The 22,909-nt window shown below is 32.5% G+C and overlaps 2 protein-coding genes across 2 annotated transcripts; one reads left to right on the forward strand and one right to left on the reverse strand.

Moving 5' to 3' along the window:
* Positions 1 to 1,256: 1,256 nt before the first annotated feature.
* LOC145607125 (protein FAR1-RELATED SEQUENCE 5-like) lies at positions 1,257 to 3,259 on the reverse strand. Its single transcript, XM_081662882.1, has 3 exons — positions 2,937 to 3,259; positions 1,925 to 2,645; positions 1,257 to 1,376 (listed from the first exon to the last, which is right to left on the reverse strand). The coding sequence occupies exons 1-3, from the start codon at positions 3,257 to 3,259 to the stop codon at positions 1,257 to 1,259; spliced, it is 1,164 nt and encodes a 387-aa protein (XP_081519008.1).
* A 4,483-nt stretch (positions 3,260 to 7,742) lies between these two features.
* On the forward strand, positions 7,743 to 20,716 carry LOC145607749 (glucose-6-phosphate 1-dehydrogenase 6, cytoplasmic-like). The gene is made up of 16 exons (XM_081663339.1): positions 7,743 to 7,904; positions 8,449 to 8,635; positions 9,187 to 9,272; positions 9,770 to 9,836; positions 9,924 to 10,110; positions 10,616 to 10,773; positions 10,853 to 10,921; positions 12,554 to 12,612; positions 12,813 to 12,849; positions 14,579 to 14,650; positions 14,999 to 15,146; positions 15,378 to 15,473; positions 18,998 to 19,068; positions 19,243 to 19,358; positions 20,023 to 20,068; positions 20,180 to 20,716. The coding sequence occupies exons 2-16, from the start codon at positions 8,456 to 8,458 to the stop codon at positions 20,345 to 20,347; spliced, it is 1,560 nt and encodes a 519-aa protein (XP_081519465.1). The 5' UTR covers positions 7,743 to 7,904; positions 8,449 to 8,455; the 3' UTR covers positions 20,348 to 20,716.
* The last annotated feature ends 2,193 nt before the right edge of the window (positions 20,717 to 22,909 follow it).

Raw genomic sequence — 22,909 nt, forward strand, 5'->3', positions numbered from 1 at the left:
ATTATGTTCTAAATTACATGGAAATGTTCTAAAGTATTTTTTATTATATTCTGAATTACATGTGTATTTTAAGTTTAATGCCTTTGTATTTTTTTTGTTTGCAGTTTGAGCAAATGAAAAGGTTACGAGTGGAGTATTGTGGGAAGATTATAACATCATAAGTAAATGAAGAACGGAAAAGAGTGATGAAGATGGCTAGAAAGTGGTCAAAGTTGAACAAAAATTGATATATGATTGTGTAAATCTTAAGTTTATATCTTTAGACATATATTTAAAACAATATATAGTACATTTTTTGTACAAATATGGAGATGACTATTTTGAACATGGGTATCATTAGGAATATTAATATCATTTGAAACATTAACCTAATTTGAAACATTATTTTTATAATGTTCTAAAGTATTTCTAATTTGGAATAAGTTGAAGTTTTTCTTTTGTACAATGAAGAAGGAAGAGGAAAGGAATGAGGTCACACTAAAGACACAAACTCCTCCAAAAAGGACACAAAGATATTGTGGCTCTAAGCTTCAATTAGTTGTCGCTCTCACCAACTTTTTTTTGATATATATATATATATAAATACATTATACTACCTCCGGTCCACTTTAGTTGCAACTATTTCATTTTTGGGCTGGTCCACATTACTTGCAACTTTCCCATTTCTTTCCTTTTTTAGTAAATTTTTAGTGATAAAATTACCAATTTAACCTTACTTTTTTTTAAACACCCTAATTACAAAACTGATGGGTTTCAAATCGGTGGGTTTCGGGGTTGGTGTTTTGGTTTTGGTGGTTCCGGTGTGTTGGGTTGGTGGTTTCGGTGTCGGTGGTTTCGAGGGTAATTGGGTTTCTAGGGTCATTGGGTTCGAGGGTCGGTGGGTTTCTGATGGTCGTGGCTGGTGGAATCGGTGGGTTGGGGTCGTTGGGTTTCTGGGGTCGGTGGTTTGGTGGTCGTAACTGGGTTGGTGGTGGGTTGGTAGTCATGGCTGGATTGGTGGTGGTTGATTAATGGGGTTGAATTTGTTTTTTTTATTCCTTGATTAATACTTAATTTTATACCCTTATCTTTCATTAAACATGCTTAGAAAATTTTGCCTCGGCCTTCGCAAATCCTCCCAAAGTTGCTACTAAAGTGGGCCAGAGGTAGTACAATTCGCCAAAAAAAAAAAAATTAATTCAACTCGCAAAAAATTGTTCTTTTTTACTCATCCAACCCCATTCTCATGGTGAATTCCGTTATTTCGGTGTGGAATGTTAATTCGTCATGATTTTAGGTTGTAGCCTCGTAGGTGATATGTTCACATCGCGGTGTTCGTCAATGGTAGGTTGGTGGGTTGAAATCGGTGGGTTCAAATTGGTGGTTTGTGGATCAATCTATGGGTTGCATACAATTTTTAAAGAATAATTGGACAAAAAAATAATATGATATTATGTTAATAAATTGAAAAGAATACAAAATAAATATATAAAAAAATTATACAAAATTTTTTTCATGTACAAGTAAATGTGATTATTTCTATAAATAAAATGTCTGAGGTGGTTGTACTTATAGCATATCTATCAACCTGTAAAAAAAATTTAAAAAAAATTAGAACATAAACACATTAAAATATATGAAAAATGTTAGAACATATCTGATGAATTTTAGAACATATAATAATTTTAATTTATCACTAATTGGAACATAGGAAAATTAAAAAAATGTTTACTTACATATCACTTGACTTTCCCTGGACAATTACGACTATCATGATGACCAAGCTCTCCACATGCTCTACATAATCTTTTCTTCTTTTGACTTTGTTCAACAGCTTTTTCTCTGTCGCTCTTCATTCTCTTGTCACTATTTGGAACATGGGTATCATTTGGAACATTGATATCATTTGGAACAGAAAAATAATTTGGAACATGAACCCCCGTACCTTTGTTTTTTGAAATTTTAGGGGTTTGATCAAAACTTCAGAAGGTAAACTAGCTCCAATAAGCATTTCAATGTCTTTAACTTTGCTAGAAAGATTGTTGCTTCCATTTGTTGTTTTCTTATGTTCCAAATCTATTCTCATGGCTCGAAGTTTTTTGACAAGATCACTTAGTTCATCTTCATTGTTTTGCACTAAACTCACACAAGCATGAATTTCAGTCCACAAATCATTTAATAGCATCTTCTTATCTACTGCATTAAGACATTCCTCCAACACATTACCCTCTAAATCAAAAATGGGCTTCTTATAAGCCATTGTACACCATCTATTTAGAACATAGGTCTTGGGAATTTTCTCTAACATCCTTGCCTTCCACACCCAAATCATATGCCTACAAGGCACACCATCAAGTTCAAATTTTTTACAAAAACACTTGGTATCTAAGGTAGTTGGATCAAAAACAACATCAAAAGTCCTCCTCCTAGATCCTTCCCTTACTTTAAAAATGTAAATCTCATTGTCCTTCTTCATCTCCTCAACACCACAATTAAAACATCCAATTTCAAGCTCATATTGAAAATCATAGAAAATTGTTGTTGTAAATAACTCGGAAGCATCTTTTTCTAAAGGAATTGGCGTCTTACACTCTGGACGCTTATTCTTCGAATCATTATCCATTTTATTTTGAGTGTGCCTTTGAGCATCCAATGCACATTCAAACCTATAGAAAATATAAATTAACTTTAGAACATAGAAGATAACTTTAGAACATAAAGTGAACTACATTAGAACATATTAAAATAATACACATGAAATAATTATTATGATCTAAATACTATTAAAACATTAAACTAAAAATTTTCAACATGTAAGAAAAAATTTAGAACATAAAAGAGAGTTATAAAATAAAAATAAAACTATAAAACATAAATAGAAAACTTTAGAGCATTGAAGAAAAACTTTTGAACATAAAAGATTAACTTTAGAACATATTTAGACATTTACATATTACCTCATGTAGATTTCAATCAAAGTGAGATGGAGATTTGTGAACATAGTGAAAAAATTATTTTCACTTGCTGATCTAGATGTGGTCCTCATGATGCCACCTAAAAATAAATCTCTGAAATACGCTGGAATCCACATATCACGTATGTCGTACATGTTTGCCAACCATCCATGATTGTTCAAATTGAATTCTGAAATAACTTTGTTCCACTTTTCTTCAAATTCTGCCGGCTCAATCTCTAAATGCCAAACACATGCACAAAGTTTTTTCAAAAAATCAGTTTCTTGGGTAATTGCTTGACCTACTTTTTCAGGCACCTTTTTCATTACTAATGGATCAATTGGTAGAGCACTATGCAAATGCATAGAGGATGTAGGTTCGATTCCTACATAGGTTATCTATATAAAAAAAAAAAAAAAAGCTTTCAAAAGTAAACCATAATAACTTAATAGTAAAACATGAAAATAAATCAAATTATTTTTTCAACTTATGTTCTAAATTATTTTTCTTATGTTCTAAATTTTGTTTGCTTATGTTCTAAATTTTTGTGTTTTAAATTTTGTTTTTCTATGTTCTAAATTTTTTCTGCTTATGTTCTAAATTTTTTTCAGCTTATGTTCTAAAATTTTTCCATGTTCTAAATTTTTTTTTTCTATGTTCTAAATATAAACTCTTCAAAATTACAGAATTGCCATTACTAATGGATCAATTTAGATGGTAAGATCAAAACTAACGAACGGCTGAGATTGGTTCTTATATAAGATTGGGTTCTTATATAGAGGAGGGTTCTTACATGAGCCTTCCTCTATATATATATATAAGAACCCAATCTTATATAAGAACCAATCTCAGCCGTTCGTTAGTTTTGATCTAACCATCTAAAATGATCCTTTAGTAATGTCATTTCTGTAATTTTGAAGAGTTTATATTTAGAACATAGAAAAAAAAATTTAGAACATGGAAAAATTTTAGAACATAAGCTGAAAAAAATTTAGAACATAAGCAGAAAAAATTTAGAACATAGAAAAACAAAATTTAAAACACAAAAATTTAGAACATAAGCAAACAAAATTTAGAACATAAGAAAAATAATTTAGAACATAAGTTGAAAAAATAATTTGATTTATTTTCATGTTTTACTATTAAGTTATTATGGTTTACTTTCGAAAGTTTTTTTTTTTTTTTATTTTTTTATTTTTTTTTTTATTTTTATATAGATAACCTATGTAGGAATCGAACCTACATCCTCTATGCATTTGCATAGTGCTCTACCAATTGAGCTAATAGGTTTTAGCATATGTTTTTTTTTTTTTCATTTACCGTAAATGTTCAAAAGTTTTTTGCTAATACTTTAATTTTTCAAAAGTTTTTTTGCTAATACTTTAATTTTTTCTGCCTACGCCTTTTTATATGTTCTAAATTATTTTCCAATCATCTAAACTTTTTCATCCATTACTTTAAATTTTTCTGTCCATGCTCTGAATTTTTCGTATATTTCTGAAAATTTTCACCCTATGTTCTAAATTTTTTCTATCTATGATCTTAAAATTTCTCTTTTCTAAATTTTTTCACCCTATGTTCTAAAATTTTTTCCTATGTTCTAAATTTTTTCACCCTATGTTCTAAACTTTTTTCCTATATTTTCTAAATTCTCTATGTTCTAATTTTTTTCCTATGTTCTGAATTTCTTTCTTATGTTTTAACTATTTTCCCTATGTTCTATATTTTTATTCCGATATGTTCTAAACTTTTTTTTCCTATGTTCTAAATTTTTTCACCCTATGTTCTAAATTTTTCATCCTATCCTCTGAATTTTTCGTATATTTCTGAAAATTTTCACCCTATGTTCTAAATTTTTTCTATCTATGATCTTAAAATTTCTCTTTTCTAAATTTTTTCATCCTATGTTCTAAATTTTTTTCCTATATGATCTAAATTTTTTCACCCTATGTTCTAAATTTTTTTTCCTATGTTCTGAAATTCTTTCTTATGTTTTAACTATTTTCCCTATGTTCTATATTTTTATTCTGATATGTTCTTAACTTTTTTTTTCCTATGTTCTAACTTTTTTTTCCTATGTTCTAATTTTTTATTCCTATGTTCTAAGGTTTTTAAGTCTATATTCTAAATTTTTTAAGCCTATGTTCTACATTTTTTTCCTATGTTCTAATTTTTTTTGCCTATGTTCTAAATTTCTTTCCTATGTTTTAAATATTTTCCTTATGTTCTAAATTTTTATTCCTTTTCTAAATTTTTATTCCTATATGTTCTAAATTTGTAAGCCTATGTTCTAACTTTTTTCCCTTTTTCCTATGTTCTAACTTTTTTCCTATTTTCTAATTTTTTAATCCTATGTTCTAAAGTTTTTAAGTCTATATTCTAAATTTTTTAAGCCTGCGTTCTAAATTTTTTCCTATGTTCTAAATTTGTATTCCTATTACGTAAAGTTTTTAAGCCTATGTTCTAAATTTGTTTTGCCTATGTTCTAAATTTGTTTTGCGTATGTTTTGAATTTATATTCCTATAACCTAAAGTTTTTAAGCTTATGTTCTAAATTTGTTTTGCATATGTTCTAAATTTTTATTCCCGTGTTCTAAAGTTTTTACGCCATGTTCTAATTTTTTCCCTATGTTCTAAATTTTTATTCCTATGTTCTAAAGTTATTAAGCCCGTGTTCTAAATTTTTTTTCTATGTTCTAAATTTTTTTTTTGCCTATGTTCTGTATTTAAAACTTGTCTCCGTATATTCTAATTTTTTTTTTCTAAATAAATGAGATGTCATGAAAGCTATAATTTAGAACACAACAAGAGTATCACTAATGAAGAACACAACAAGAGTATCACTAATTTAGAACATGCTGAAAAAGAGTTTAAAACATGATGAAAAAGAGTTTAGAACATGCTAAGCTAATTTACAATTCACATAAGTGAATTAATTCATCTAGAAATTCTAAAATTACATAATTAGTTGCAAAACATAATAGACAAATCACCTTTTGCACGGATATACAATAAATCATCATAAATTGAAAAAAAAAAATCGCAAAAAAACTACTAAAATGATGCCAAAAAAAAAATCAAACAATAAATAATCAAGAGTAGTGCTAAAAATACCTAATATCGCTGAAATTCGAAAACTGGAATCGCTGAAATTCGAACCCTACAAGCCCTAAATCCGCTGAAAATTCCAGCCTTTAAATCGTATGAACCCTAAAATCGCCGAAAAATGAAAATCAAATCAAAAAAATTAAAAATTCGACTTGAACTCATACAAAATTAATGAAAACAAATCAGAAAATTCGCAAAAATTAAATCACAAAAATCAAATCACTAATATCAAATCATAAAATCGCAAAATCTCAAAAATTAAATTGAAAAATCGCAAAATCTACTTGAACATCATGCGAATTTCATGAAAACTTGAACAAAATCGAATAAAAAAACAAACCTAATTTGAAATCCTTCAAATTGCAACTTGTATGGAGATTTTTGGGGTTTTGATGAGAGAGAATTCAGAGAAAGCCATAAACGTATAATGAAGAAAGAGAAATTGCTTTTTTTATTGTAGGAAAGATAAAATTGATTTTTTTTTTTTGTTTTAATCCTAACCACTCATCTCTATCTAATTCTACGGTTGAGATTGGTTCTTATATAAGATTGGTTTCTTATATATAGGAGGGTTCTTACCGGATCCCTCCCCTATATATATATATATATATAAAGGGCAGTTTTTTCCTGAGTTTTTAAAGAGCCACGTAGGATTTAATTTTCTTATTGCGCCATGTAGGATTATAAATTTAGTTGTATCCATTTAAATAAGAGATCATTAATTTATTTTACAATTAAATAATTCAAATGTCACGTAAGCAAAATTGACGAATGAGATTTTAAAGTTTAAATAAATTAAATACAAAATATGTTTTGAGATTAGCAATTTTATCTAAATATATAAGAAATTTTAGCACATAAATACAAAAAAATTTGTTTTAAAAAATTCAAACAAACCGTGCATCGCACGGGCTTCATCTAGTAATCTTTTAAACATTACCTAAAAATAAAAATGAGACAATTCACCTTATTTTAATTTAGTTTAAATAATTTCAATTTAATAAAAATAATTTCTTATAAACATAACCCAATAAGGCCTTGTTTGGTGGTAGCGTTTGAGGTAGCAATTAGCGCTTTGACTAGTCAAAACACTACTAGAAAAAAATTGAGAGTGTTTGGCAAAGTAGCGATTTCAGTAGCGGTTAGCGATAGAGGTAACTTTTCTCAAACGCTAATAATTGTAGCATTTAGAAGTACCGGGTAGAGTTTGACAAATTTTTATTAATTTAAAGCAATATTTAAATGAATTTTGATATTTTTTGGTATTACAACCGCTACTTTTGCCAAACAATCATATTATCGACCGTTACTTTGACAATTAACCTCTACCCACCACTAATTGACTGCTACTCTCTACCTTAACAGCTACATGCTACTCAAACGCTAAAAACTACCCGCTATCGCTACTTTTACCAAACAGGACCATAATGTTCAAATAAGTTTATAGAATAAGTTCACATGAATAAGCATCTAGTAAATTAAACACACTCTTAAATAAATCGAAAAATTATTTAATTAATTTATAATCGCCCCAAATCAGAGAAGATGACAAATAAAATATCTAAACGCACACACAAATAGAGTCAAAAGCGACACCAATAGGAAGAACCAACGAACAATCACCCGTATCAATCAAACCGCATAATTAGACTCAAAACAAATAATATAGCCATTATTATAATACAAACGATGCATCACCTGTCAACCACCTACTCTAAATTCATCAACCTTTCATACCAACTTTCTATTTTCTTAATATAAATAAAACCAATTATATCATCGTTACTATTTTCACTTTACGCTGCACTTCTCTCTCCTCCATTGAAACGTACTCTGAGATCCCCCATTGAAGCATCTTCTTAGGTAAAATGCATTTTCATTTTTTGTTTAATAATATAATCTAGCATCAATTTCATAATTTAGGGTTTCATTTCATATTATTGTTGATTTGATTGTTAGTATTGCTATTCAGAGATGTCATCAAGTGATGAAATCAAACCATATATTGATCTTATTAATTTTTATTAACAGCTATTTTGCTGCTAGATTTTTGCGATGATTCATGTTGTATAAATTTTTTGAATCAAATTTTATAATTTAGTTAAATTTGGTAGCTAATGTGTTGTATTTCTCGAGCCTAATCGAGCCAACGAGCCGAGCCAAGCCTGAACCTAGCCTGAATTATGAGGCTTGTCGAGCTTGAGCCGAGCCTGCCTAAATGTTATAAATCTTGATCATCATGAAACATGCATGTTTTTTGTGACAATTATAGGGAGTATTTTAATTATTGATCATTCTTTGATTCAAAGATGCTAAACTTTATTTGATTATGGTAATCTAGATATTTTTTTTATAATGTAATAGTTTGAATGTAATCAGTGAGTTATTAACATAATAATTTGTTCAGCTAAAAAATGGCCTCTGGTGGTTGGGTTATGGAGAAACGATCCACGATTAAAAATGATTCGTTTACGGACAAAGAGGACTCTGTCAGTTCACTGGCAAGTGGGTCGCTATCGATTATCGTCCTTGGTGCTTCTGGGGATCTTGCCAAGAAGAAGACTTTTCCTGCTCTATTCAACCTCTACCGCCAGGTTTGATTGTGTATATATGTTGACTAATTCGTCGTATAAGTTACGTGATTATAGGCAGATCATATGAGATAATTTGAGCTTTCCTGTTATCGGACCAAACAGAAATGGAGCTTATCAATGTTCCCTTCCCAATTTAATCTACCATTGCTGCTTGATTAAGTCAACTGTTTATTTGAAGTAATAGTAGAATCTGGTCAGCTCAGGTGTTCTGTTGTGAAGATTGAATTAAGATGTTTATTTCTAGAGGATTAGGACTTTAAGCTTGTGATGCGACGGGATAAAACGAATATATGATTGCACATATATTCAAGTGGCTGCATTTTAGGAAATATTATCTTAAACAACTATGACTACTAGTATTGTATTAGAAAATATGACAATGTTTTTGTGAACATCTATACATGACTTATAATTTCTTATTAAGGGAGTAAAAACTACTTCGTATATTATTTAACGACTTGTAAAATTATACGTCAACTTGTTTCTATCATATGGTTTCTCCGTTGCTAGGCATTTGAGATGGATTAACTTGAATGGTTGACTATTCTTAGGGATTTCTTCCTCCAAGTGAGGTCCATATATTTGGTTATGCAAGGTCAAAGATGACAGATGATGAATTGAAGGATCGTATTCGTGGGTGAGATATTTTGATTTATGTTTCCTTTGTGTAATTGTGGCTAATGGCAAACTCAGACAAGGATTTCCCAATCTTGTGCTGCTAAATAATTTTTATTCTTAACAGTAGGTTTATGATGATATTTCTGATTCTTTTCATAGAAAGATTTGAGTTACATGTTATTACTCCCTCTGTCCCCAACTAAAAGTATCATTTTCCTTTTGCACATTTTTTGGAAAGTTGTATAAAATAATATAATAGTGGGGTTTGGTTGATTAGAAGTAAATACATGAATAGATAATGGTGAAACGAGACTTTTATTTAAGAACAAGAGTCGTAGGTTAAATGCAATTTTATTTGGGAACAAAGGGAACATATCTATTTGATTCATATCATATTATACTGTCATAGTAAAAATATATATTACTTGTGCATGGACTTATTCCAGCTAAAATTTTTGCTACCATTGTGAATAGTTCTACTAGTTGGAGTAAACGGTGTTTTTCTCATGAATGCAGGTATTTGTCCCCTTCCAAGGATGCAACACCAGAGGTGTCTAAAGATGTTTCCAACTTTTTGGATTTGGTAATAATCCTTTTGTATTTTCATTTTGTATTTAGTTTCCAAGCGGATGGAAAAGAATTATAAATTTTTTCATGCTTACTGTTCCAGGTCAAATATGTCAGTGGATCTTACGATTCTGACGAGGGCTTTCAATTGTTGGATAAAGAAATATATAAGTATGAGAACGAGATGAATCGTCAAGAAGGAATGTCTAGAAGATTATTTTATCTTGCTCTACCTCCTTCAGTATATCCATCCGTCTGCAGAATGATAAAGCTCAACTGCATGAATAAATGTATGTTCATATAAATTTTGTACATTGTGGTTGTGGCTGCGGCTGCTGGTAGTGTATGAGTGTTGTTGGAAGGTTTAATAATATTTCCATAAGGGGAGAGCACATTTCCATTTCCATGTCCATGTCCATGTCCATATCCATATCCATTTTCATTTCCATTTCGAATACTATATCTATAAGAAATTTTGTATTGTCATACCAACTTTTTTTATGCATGTTTTCTTTTCTTGAGGAGAAGATTCATAGATTCTCGGTAATGTTATTGTCAAATTACTAAACTGTGTATGTCGAAACTAGTAACTTACCAAAAGTTATGGTCATGCTTTCCTGTGAAATGCTTTTGCTTTTTCAAGATGTCTAATTATATTCTGATAGGCCATTTTGGGCATGTGCTTCTGGTTTTCTTAAAACCTATGATTTTAAATAGCCTTTGAGTTTCACAGGATATGGTTAAATGGTAGTTTCAGAATCCTGACTGAATGATACAAACTTATTTATTTTACAGCTGACAATGGTGGATGGACACGAATTGTTGTTGAAAAGCCTTTTGGGAAAGACCTGGAATCAGCAGAACAACTTAGCTCACAGATTGGAGAGTTGTTTAATGAGTCACAAATTTATCGTATTGATCATTACTTGGGGAAAGAGTTGGTGCAGAACATGGTAGTTTTGCTTGAGGAAGTACTCTAAAATTGCTGTCCATTTCTGTTCCTTTGAATACTGATATCTTGTAAATTTGCAGCTGGTAATGCGATTTGCCAATCGCTTTTTTTTACCCCTTTGGAACCGCGATAATATTGATAATGTACAGGTAATAATGTAATATAGATTTCTTTTATGTCTAATATGAAAAATTATTTGTATTAATAACTTAGGGGATAGTCTTCTTTGAGTCATTTAGTATACAGCAACCATACAGCAAATGATCTTCAGAATTTTATCTTTGGCATAGAAATTGTTAACTTTTAATTCTTGAGAGAAAAGAAAAGGGAAATATGAAGTGGGATGATGGGCATTAATCCAATTAGTTAGATATGTGTATATGTCAATATAGCTTGAGCTTATCAGACATTTAATAGACAGAGGCCTGCTTCCTTAAATACTATAATATCATTGAACATCATGCGTAGCAAAAGAGAAAAAAAAAAAAAAAAGAAAAAAGAAAAAAGAAAAAAGAAAAAAGAAAAAAGGGTAACAATTAGTAGCAAGTAGCACCATATCCAATTCATATTATATGTGTTTATGATGCACTTCATTATCAAATTCATGTTGTCTAAGGTGGGGATGACTTTTCTGCAATGCCTGAAGAAATGACTTGGCAAAACGCTTACCACACTTGATTGATAGATGACATGCTATGGGTAGAGACAGAAAATGTGAGTCTGACTCAGGGGAGGGAAAATTGACTTGGTCATAACTTTTTAGCATAATTCAGATATACCTTAGAATCTAAAAGATCATGTCACCAGCAAGATCCAATTTTCAGATTTGGGATTTGTATTTGATAACGGTATGTATCACCAATTATACGAAGACTTCATGTAAGTCTAGGGATTTCTATTGCTACAGTAAGGCAATACCAATTGTAGTCTCAGTTTCATTGATGGCTAGTCAATTGCTGGTGATTAAAAATAGAACTTTTTGCTGAGTTGGAGGAGGAAAACCATTGGTCCCAGCCACCCTTCTCTGCGTAGTACGTAATAATAAATAGCGACCCAATTAAAAAGTTATAGCAACTAACAAAATTATTGTGAGGGAAGGGAGCACTCCAAGGGCCATCCTCATTGTGTGTGTGTTTTTTTCCCCTTGTGTGTGTGTGTGTGAGGGGGGGGGGGGGGGGAAGGGGGGTTGTTGTTGAGAGAATTACTTATTTACATGTGTAAAAAAGGGGGTAATTAATTATTTTAAAGCATAGGGAGGTAAAATCAAAGGCTGTAAGTGACTTTGGTGTTCCATCTCTTCTTCACATTTAATTTAGTGGTATACTCTTCTTTTGTACAGATCAGTTTTATTATTTCTTAAATCTCATAATTAGAAATTCACAATATATTTTATACTTCCTTCGTTTTTTTAGTTGCATCACTTTCCTAAAATGGAAGTTTCAAGTTAGTTGCGTCACTTTCCTTTTTATCTAATAAATTCTCTCTATCACATGAGCCCTATTTATTTCTCTACTCCAAAAATTACCTAGGAGTCCGCGAAGACTAAATTGATGCATCTATAAAAATCAGATGAAGTATACTTTTTGTTGAAAAGTTTCTGTGTCAAGATCTGACTTTTGCACACTTGTTAAATGTGTCTTTAGAAATTTCATGTAATAAATTGTACAGGGCAGACTATTGCATCCATACTCGACTTTCACACCCATACCCAAGTGTCAGCATCGTAGTCTATGTTTGTTTATGGACTTGCTTGTTTTCTAATCTGTGCACCTTCACCACAGATTGTCTTCAGAGAGGATTTCGGAACAGAGGGTCGTGGTGGATACTTTGATCAGTATGGGTATGTTTTATTTAATTTTATGGTGTAGTTTAGAGGATATTTCTACAGGGAAACCTATTGTATCTCTGCTACTTATTATTAATACTTTTTCTCCTAAATGATTTGAAATTATGATAAAAAATGATTCTTTTTGCAAAGTGATTAAAGTGTTTGTATATTATGAATCAGTCATTAATTTTGAGATGTTGTTCCATTTGCAGAATAATTCGTGACATTATTCAAAACCACCTCTTGCAGGTAAGATTAATAAATATGTATGCTATTGGTGAATTACAGTAGTCTTCCTTTGCCTCCTTGATTGTGGTTATCAAATTCCTGGTGTACTTGTTAGGTAGCTGATAGAATTAATTATGCTTCACCAGAATTTGTTTGACATTTATTAGTCTTATGATGCATACAATTGTGGAAATCTATACTATTCTATACTACTCCCTCCGTCCCCGAAAGAACGACCCATTTGGCCTAATTTTAGTCCCAAAAAGAAAGACCCATTTGCATTAAAAACACCCACCAATTTGCAACAATATTTGTGCAAAATTAGCTTTCCCATATAAAAATTTGATTTTCCATGTAATTTTATTACTTTCTCTCTCTATTTTTTTAGAAACCCATGTAAATTTATCTTTTCAATATACTTTTACTTCTTTTTATTTAACTTTCTTAATACCCGCGTAATCAACCCAAATGGGCCGTTCTAAAAAGTTCTCAACAAGATTTGAACCCACAACATCTAATTCTAGAACTAAGTGCCTTACCACCAAGCTATGTGATTTTTTATGCAATCTTTTGAATACAAAATATTAATATCTAGCAAATGAAATGATGAACAACAAATTTGATTACAAGAAAATTGAATCATAAATTACAGCGTATATTAATGATCAATTCCATGTAATTATCCGGGGCATCGTCGGGCCCAAAAACTAGTTATAGTTGATATGCTGGCCTCATGTTTGTTTACTCGGATCCATTAAGCTGTTTAAAGCTTCCCCAATGAAGAGATACATTAATTTCTTTTTTTTTTTTTTTTTTTTTTCATTTTAAAAATCCATGTTCTATTGTCGATGTGTCTATTATCATCACACAATAAAGCTACAGAAAGAGTAAAATTAATGTTATAAAAGAATTATACAATCGTACTTAAGTAGTTTATTTTTAATAAAAAAAAGAGAGAGAGAATAGATAATATCATGACCAAAATTATATATCAAGTGAAGATTTCATACATAAGTCTCTATAATTTAAATTAGGGAATACAAAGCAAAACTTTAAATAATGTAGAGTATTCTACATACCTTATGGCTTTCATACTCCTTGTAAACTTAAATTCAATAATTAAAAAATATTATAAAATTCTCAACTACCTTTTAGCAATTTATTTGAAACACTTTGATATCTTTGTGTTTTCACCAACAATCTAAAATGTTTGAAAATTGAAAACAATTAAAAATCAACGAATAGAGATTGAAAGTTATGGATTAGAAATGACTTGGATAGAAACAATTAAAATAAAATGAAATACTCAATTACCTTCTTGTTATAAAATTTTCAGAATTCTTGATCTTACTATCCTTCAAAAATTTGAGAATCAAAAATCTCATAGTGTATGGCATTATTTTTGTTGTATATGATTGAATCTTCCCCTTTTGTATTTTGATTGAATAATTGATCTGTTTTGATTCAATTGTCCTTTATGTTTCATGATTCTAATTTTGGAAGACTGTGATTAAGATTTGAATCATAGTTTTCCTTTTTAATTTTTTTTTTTTTTATTTTTTTTTTTATTTTTTTTTTTAATACATGTCCTTTTTTAATTTTGAATAACTGTAATTAAGGTTTATAATATGCAATTGAGCTGTTTTGTCATTTTAATAAGTTACAAGAGGCATATTGGGAACCATGTGGACACCAAAGCAATATGCTCTTGGCTTATATACATAGACAAAATAATGTTATTACCTTTCAGGTTCTTTGTCTAGTTGCCATGGAAAAGCCGGTCTCACTCACACCAGAGTACATCCGTGACGAAAAAGTGAAGGTGTATATTTATACTCTCTATCAATTACAAACTTTGCAGTTCATGTCCTTGTCTACTTCCTCCAGCCTTCTTTATTTTTGATCATAATCAACTGTTATTTTAATGCATAATGTTTACCAGTTTCACATACATTACATGTCACAATATACCAAAAGATTGTTACTAGTGTTTTGAATACCAAATCAAGAATTTATAAGTCCCTATAATGATTGACCTTAAACAAATACATTGAGGAATAATATGATATGATGCCTGCATGTTAGTGTTTTTATCATCAGTACTTTGGTTATAATAATCTACATTCAGCCTTCCTGTATGATTTTATTTTTTACTTTTTTGTTTTTAAAGGTTCTCCAAGCAGTTAATCCAATTAAGGATGAAGAAGTTGTTCTTGGGCAGTATGAAGGCTACAAGGATGACCCAATGGTTCCACAAACCTCAAATACACCAACATTTGCGACTGTGATTTTGCGGATACACAATGAAAGATGGGAAGGTGTGACTTGTTAAACTCCTGTCCATAATCTTTTATTGATTGTTGTTATTATTTATAATTGTTGTTTATTTGCCGTTGATTGCTTGAGATTTCTACTCAAGTGAACCTTGAAAATCATCTTGATGAGGGAGTCCATGTGATTGTCTCCAAGGCTCATTCATAAATCATTCTTCTGAACAACACTTGTGTGTTTCATAAATCATTCTTCTGAACACCACTTGTGTATTGTAGGTGTTCCATTTATACTAAAAGCAGGGAAAGCATTGAATTCAAGAAAAGCAGAAATCCGTGTTCAGTTCAAGGATGTTCCTGGTGATATATTTAAATGTATGTCATCATTTTGCAAATTACTCCCTTATATTATTTTCCTGTTCATGTGAATGTCTAATCGTATGTTGCATTAATGATAAGGGGCCTAGCATCTATCAGAAGATTCTTACGTAGGGTAGCATTGTTATTGATGTTAAACTGAACCGTATTTGTTTGGAAAAAGGCCAACAATTATATCAAACACCACCTGTGGATGATGCGGTTATTTATAAAAGAAACAGTGGATGCAAGAAAATTTGAGTGGCATGAGGGCAATGAGGGTGACCAAAATAGAGATTATGAGTCATTGAACCTATATAATGGTTGCTATAAATTATTCAATGCTTCATGCAAAATAAAATTGAAGCTGAGAAGTATATGCAGTGAGCTTGATTTGTCCATTTTTTTCTTGTAATATTCAAGACACAGATGTTTTGTTTGTACCAGAAGCCCTTGAACTTGAAAGTAGAGTAACGACCGAATTATCCACTCTAGACAAATGAATGACACCATCGGCTTTACTTATTACACTAGTCATAATCATACCCTCAGGCCTTAACTAGAAGGTAAGTCAGCCATCACCCACTTCTACATTTGCCAAACCCCACTGAAGAAGGGCCTTTGACTCAATCAAAGAGCTAAGAACTATAAGTAGTTTCAGCCATTAACCTACTGTAGAAGGAAACTTTTCTTTTTGCAAGTCTATTCTAGTCCTGCCATCAATATATTTATCTGAATCCTAGTACATTTCTATGTTAATGTAGTCAACATCCCACATAATCTGTAATCCTAAGTCTTCCATTCTCTGGTTCAGCACTTTAGCATACCAAGACAGGCATTGTCTTTCTAGAAACTGCCAATGCCTTGTGAATTTTAGCTCTAGGTTCTAGGAATATTAGAATACTAGTTTGCCTCAAGGAGTGCCTGACTTCTTGCTGTTTGCTGTTTAGAGCTTTCAGTTGAACCCCTAAAAAGTTTCATTTTACTTTTCCTTTTATAGTACCTGCTTCAAAAGATCATGCTAGTTCTGCTGTACTTCCTGGCATTTCTCAAGAATATTTTTAGTTTTCTGCATTTGCGTAGATACGCCATCTATATTGAAAGACTACGAATTTGGGTTTTTCCTCATCACTGCTCTAATGCCTTTTATGTCGTGATAAACTTGGACTCATCAATCGCTACTTCCAACCTTGAACAGCAAACTCTTTTGTCTTCTCTATCTGCTTGATCCTCCCACTCTGGTTTGGGTTCTTTTCTTGCTTGAGGAGGATATAGATTTTTCATTGAAACATTTAGATTCAGTTAGCCCAAATCTATTTTCGTTGCCAAAATATCACTTACATTCACATATACCAGGCTGTTTGAATTGTTTTTCATATTTGTGTGTCTGCATGAGTGAATGGTTGACTAATAAACATGACAATGTTCTGTATGCCAAAGTGAAAAATTTTCCTTCATGAAGGACATCCAAGTGATAAAATCATCTGAAGGGAAAATCCAAGCTCATGCTTCAAGTGCTTATTCTAAATAAAAAGCAAATAATTAACCATTATTTTCAAGGTTTTGATAACAGTTTTCCAAGAAGGTTATACATGCAATTTATCAATTAACGACTGACATAGATTATTTCACTTTGTTGACAATCTTTTCAATTTCTTCCTTTCTTTTTTTCACAAAATATATGAGCGTCAAAGAGGGAGGGTGGAGTTTCCCATTCCACATTGGAAGCAATTACCGTACATGTGAAAGCTCATATTAGGGAAGTGTTTGAAAAAGTGCGCTCAGGCGCAAGGTGATAGGGGGTAAGCGCTTATTTTGGCCTGGGAGTGGTGATTTTAGTTAGGCACAGGTTAGGCGCCCGAGGCGCACCTGAAGCAAAGAGGTGCCTGAGGCGCACCTAGGCACTGCATAATCCTTATCACTTCAGCACGCCTTGAGCTTTTTTTATACATTGCGTTAGGGATGACTACATTCTACAGTAATTTTCTAGGTAATCTATTAATATTCGAAGACCCTGATGCTTAAATCTAAATGATTGCCAATTATTGGTCATTAAATTTCTAATATTCTTGGGAACTTAATTTCTAATTAGGGCCAAAATACTCTATGAGATTTTTGGTTTAATATGGAAAACATCAATATTTACTGAAATTGTTATGTTGCTTTTAATTTTTCTTTCTTAATTACTGTTGTGTCTTTAGTTTTTTTTCCCCTCAAAAGCATCCAACTATGATAAAGTTTCAGCCTTTTGTTTTATATCTTCCGTTATTCTCAGAAGTTGGACTCACTTAATGTATGCTCTTGTTTCTAGAAAAGTTAATGTGATTGGGTGTAAGAACAAAATGGATAGAGATAAATTAAAAGGTGAGTAGGTGTAAGAATATTTTTAATAGTGTAAGAGAGAGTGGAAAGGTTGAAATAATTGTGTGGTAGAAAAGGGTAAGGCAAATTAAACGGGTTTATCAAAAATGACATGAAAAAAAGCTAAAGTGAACTGAAGTTTGTAAAACAACCCAAAATAGAAAGTGAGTTAAACATTTGGAATAGAGGAAGTATTTGACATATCTTTAAAATTATTATTTTATTTAATCTGTATAGTGCAATTGTTTATTGGAAATAAGTAATTGGTGCCTTTGTTTGAAACAAATTGATACTATATGCTGGATTTTGTTTCTTTTTTACTATAACTGTTAAATCTTATAATGGAGTTTATTTGGGAATTATCATGAGAATATGAGATACCCTTGTGGTTTAAAAGAATGCATTAGTTACCCTTAAAAAAAAAAAATCCACCCAAATTTTCATCCATAAAGTTAGGAAACATTGATTGGTGGTCATGAACAATTTAGTTCTAAAAGCTGATGTACCCTTCATATTTATTTTGTCAACCTAATTATTCGTAATTATGTAGTTTTAACCAAAGTCTAGTTGACCAAATCAGTGTATAAAAAGGCGCGCTTAGGCGCTGAGGCATAGGCGATTAGGGTAGAGCGTCTTTTTTGCTAGGCGCATGAGGCACACTTAAGGCGCATGAGATGCACCTGAGGAGCACATAGGCAAATTTCTATGATTGTTTTATATTGTGCGCCTTACTTCAAAGAGGTGCGTCTTCTATATTGTGCGACTCACTTTAAAGTGGCGCGCCTAGGCGGAGCAGGACCTTCATTGCCTCATTGAAATAACGAAGAATGGAGTTAGAACATGAATAATAAATTTCATCTGTGTGGCTGTGGCAGTGTGGGTATCTTGTGCATTCTTTTAAACTACAAGGGTACCTTATGAAATTTTCCTTAATTTTTATTTGTTTCAATTTAAATTTCTCATATTCATTAGTTCATTACATTCCCCCTTCTCCAGCATTATCATTCGCAAGACTTTCTGATTTGATGTCCTTCATTTATACTTTTAGTTAAAGAGCTGTTTTACCATCTAAAAACCTTGCTCTTTTGTTACTTGTACTAGATATATTACTTTCTGTGTGTTTATTTCAGTTGAATTTGATATCACTTAAAACATTTTTTGGCTGTTTATAATATTTCTAGGTAAAAAGCAAGGAAGAAATGAATTTGTGATGAGACTACAACCTTCCGAAGCAATTTATATGAAACTTACGGTATGTGAATGGATAAATTAGCTTTGGTCTAATCTCATGTTTATAAATGTCCAGGGGAGGGGGAAATCTTTGTCAATATTAATAAGGAACTTTATTAAGTTAGGTGCTCCTGTCATGATTTGAAAGGTTTGATTATTTCTTGTCTAATTAAGTGTACCGGTTTACCCTCAACAGGTGAAACAGCCAGGGCTGGAAATGTCGACTGTACAAAGTGAACTGGATTTATCGTATAAGCAGCGATATCAGGGAGTTGTTATTCCCGAGGCATATGAGCGTTTGATTCTTGACACGTAAGAGCCCTTAAACTTAAAATAATGTACATAATTCTATTGATGCTGATAATTCTTGGCCTTTGTGCAAGAGGTGCGTGAAAATTTTGGTGCTTTATTATTGAGGGCCAGTGAAGCTAAACTCTCCCAAAAATAGACTTGTCCAAAGGTCAGGTTGGTAAATTATGGGTTGGGTATATACGTATAATTTGTTGGTCAGATCACTCAGATAATCGGAGATATAGTTTATGTCAACTTGATTTAAACAAACATCACACAAACTAGCAACTTTGGGTTAAGTGTATACATGGTAAATTGTTGGTTGGATCACTCAGATGTATAATGCATAACAACTTGAATGGTAACAACCACACAAACTAACATAAGGCCTTTCAGTATAATCTTGCTTAAACCTTGAGTTAAAAATTGCTCCCCAAACCCTTGATTTTGGGATTATATGGGTTTAGTTCTTCTATTGTCATGGATTATTCAAAACAGCTTTCTCGGGTTATGGTGAGTAATATTGAAAAATTTGCTATATATCAACTATGAAGAACTATGGAAAATCTTGAAGGGCAAGTCTGAGAGACTGAGACCTTTCCCTTTCAATTGCAAGGAGCAATTTTAATGAGATGTTAATATGTTTCTGTACATTACCTGATGATTCTCTTACTTTCTACCACAGAATTAGAGGCGATCAACAGCATTTCGTCCGCAGAGATGAGTTGAAGGTAAGAAGAGTTTACTCTTTCATCATCTTTCCTTCTTTCGTGACTAAAAGTAATTGCATAAAGGTTCCCTGAGTAATTTAAGTAAACAGCTGAAAGCTTTATCTCTTTCAGGCTGCATGGGAGATCTTTACACCGCTTCTACATAGAATTGACCGTGGAAGTTTAAAGTCTCTTCCGTATAAGGCTGGAACTCGAGGCCCGGCTGAGGCGGACGCCCTACTTGAAAAGGCTGGTTATACTCAAACTCATGGATATATATGGGTTCCACCCTCATTATAGGAATGTGGTAATCTACAATACAGCACATAACATAATCATTTTTGGGATATGACATCAAGTAGCTCGCAAGATATCTTGATGGATTCATGCTCACTGGTTAGTTGTGGTGTATGCAATCACTTTCAATAAAATCAAATTTGGTTTCATTTTGCTAGAAGTTGATATGAGATTATGAGCATTACTTTATCAGAAAGAACTATCCTTTTCTTTGTGGATATAGTTTTATTATTATGTAATAAGATCAATAGACATGTTAATGTTAGTGTGAGGATAAATGTATAACGGAATATCGACAAATACATTTGTAATGTTGCGACATGTTAATTACGGGGCATTGATATTAAGGAATAAATGTAGTAGTGGAATGTAATAGAGTTTTTTTTTTTTTTTTTTTTTTTTTTTTTTTTTTTTTTTTTTTTAAAAAAAAAAAAAAAAAAAAAAAAAATAAATAAATAAATAAAGAATAAAGAATAAAGAACTTCTTTAACTTAATTAATTTGGTTTGCGTTGGTTTAATTTCCACTAAACTTGCATTGAGAAATGTGAGAAAATCCTAATCAATGAGATTGGTAATATTTCCCAAACAAATGGCAAATTGGTGAATAAAAAAATTAAGGTAAAAAGATTCATCTATTACTAGATTAGTACTTGTAGATAAGTACTAGTGCGGCTCATGATTTTAAAATTAAAAAATATTTTTATTAATTGATTAATTGATTTTGCAACAAATCTTAAGTACTTTTAAGAAGAAAAAGGTCATTATTGCGTTTTTAGTAATTGATACTCATACTTTTATTTATTTTTTCAAAAGATAATCTTCCTAATAATTAATTTAGTTTATTTGTCAGAAAGATAAAAAAAAACTGATGATGTCATAATCAATTGAGAATGTATTGTGTCAGACGAGACTGATGTTTAGGGTAAAAAATATACCCCAAGTACGTGGTCCAATCCTGTGGTGACACGTGGCCCAATCAACATGCGACACGTGTCACTGTAGGAAGATGACACGTACCAAGATGAATGGAGCACCTGAAATGAGAGAATGACATAAGGCCTCCTCATATCAGGAGGCCCAAAATTCTAAGAATGCCGCAAAAACGGCGCCCTCAAAAGACACGTGCCCTTTTCAGATTGTGCAGCCAATAAGAGCCCAAATTTCTAGGTCACTTACCCTAAGGGGCACAAATCCTCACCCCTATAAATACCCCAATCATTGATGATGGGAGGGGTGGATTGTGACATAACCTCAAAAAGAGTACTAAAAACTCCAGTTTCTCTCTACTTTCTCTCTCTACATTTAATTCGTTTTCCAATCACTAACTTGATCGTCGGAGGCGGATCTTCGACCACCGGAGATTCGTGTTTTTACAGGTGTCCAAGTCTCATTGCCGGCAGGGATTCCATAAAAGCCCTGAAACATTTGGCACCGTCTGTAGGGATACTCGTCTGTTATGGCAATAGATGGTCAGACACCAGGAGCCTGCCCTAGCCCTGGCCAGGACGACCATATTAAAGATATAGTCACAACAATTCATTCTAGTGATCCTCTGACCCCTTTATTCCATGAGGCTGAAGATCCTCCAGTCACCGCTGGTTCTCTCAAGCTCGCTTTGAACAAGCTCCGACTAATGCCAAAGATGCTGGAAATACCCCGTACCCCCGGCACAAGCGTTCACTGAGGGTGCCAAGGGCGGATGCGTCCCAACTCCTCGAGAACCCACAGGCGGCTGGGGGGCAAGGCTAGACGACCTCGTAAAGAGATTAATGAGTCGTCTCGGCGTTGGAGGGATGCTAGAGAGTTCATTCGACACAAGCAGCGTGAACGAATAGCACGGACACGGCCTCTACACCGACTATGCTGGATGATTTCTCAAACCATATCTCCTCCAAGCATATCAGCACGGCAAGGACCAGCAGAAGTAAAGCTCATTGGACTAAAACTCCAGTCCCAGTCATTCCAGTTCAACCATTTCAATATCAAGCTCCTCAGAATTTCAATACTTTTTTGCCGCCTAACCCTCCTTCTTCGGACAGGGCACTACGGCCAACCGTTTGACCAGGCTGCTTACCTGGCCGGGCCATCTGCTCAATCATAGCCCATAGATTGGTAGATGCGCTTGATAACTCTTGGAGACAAGGTGCCTCTGTTTTCTCAAGAGATCCTCATTTTCTCCTCAGCCTGCGAAGGTGAAAAGCGTGCTTGTGGGTGCCTAGGACGGTACAGGCAACCCAGAAGAGCACGTCACCTCGTATCGTAATCTTATGTACTTACAATGTGTGGATGATACCACCTGTTGCAGGTGCTTCCCGGCCACCCTCAAGGGAGTGGCACAGGACTGGTTCAACAGCCTGCCGGCCGGATGCATCAACTTCTTCACCACTTTAAGCATGATGTTTGTCGGGAATTTTTTTTACAACATTCCGCCAAGGAAGACCAACCTTAACTTGGCTACAATTGTTCAAGGGAAGAATGAATGTTTGCGTTAGCACGTCCAGAGATTTAATCAAGAAAAAGCCCAAATTCATAATCTGCCGGATGAAATGGCCTATTCAGAATTT

Source organism: Chenopodium album, chromosome 23 (genome assembly GCF_948465745.1).
Source record: "Chenopodium album chromosome 23, dcCheAlbu1.1, whole genome shotgun sequence".
Taxonomy (NCBI): domain Eukaryota; kingdom Viridiplantae; phylum Streptophyta; class Magnoliopsida; order Caryophyllales; family Amaranthaceae; genus Chenopodium; species Chenopodium album.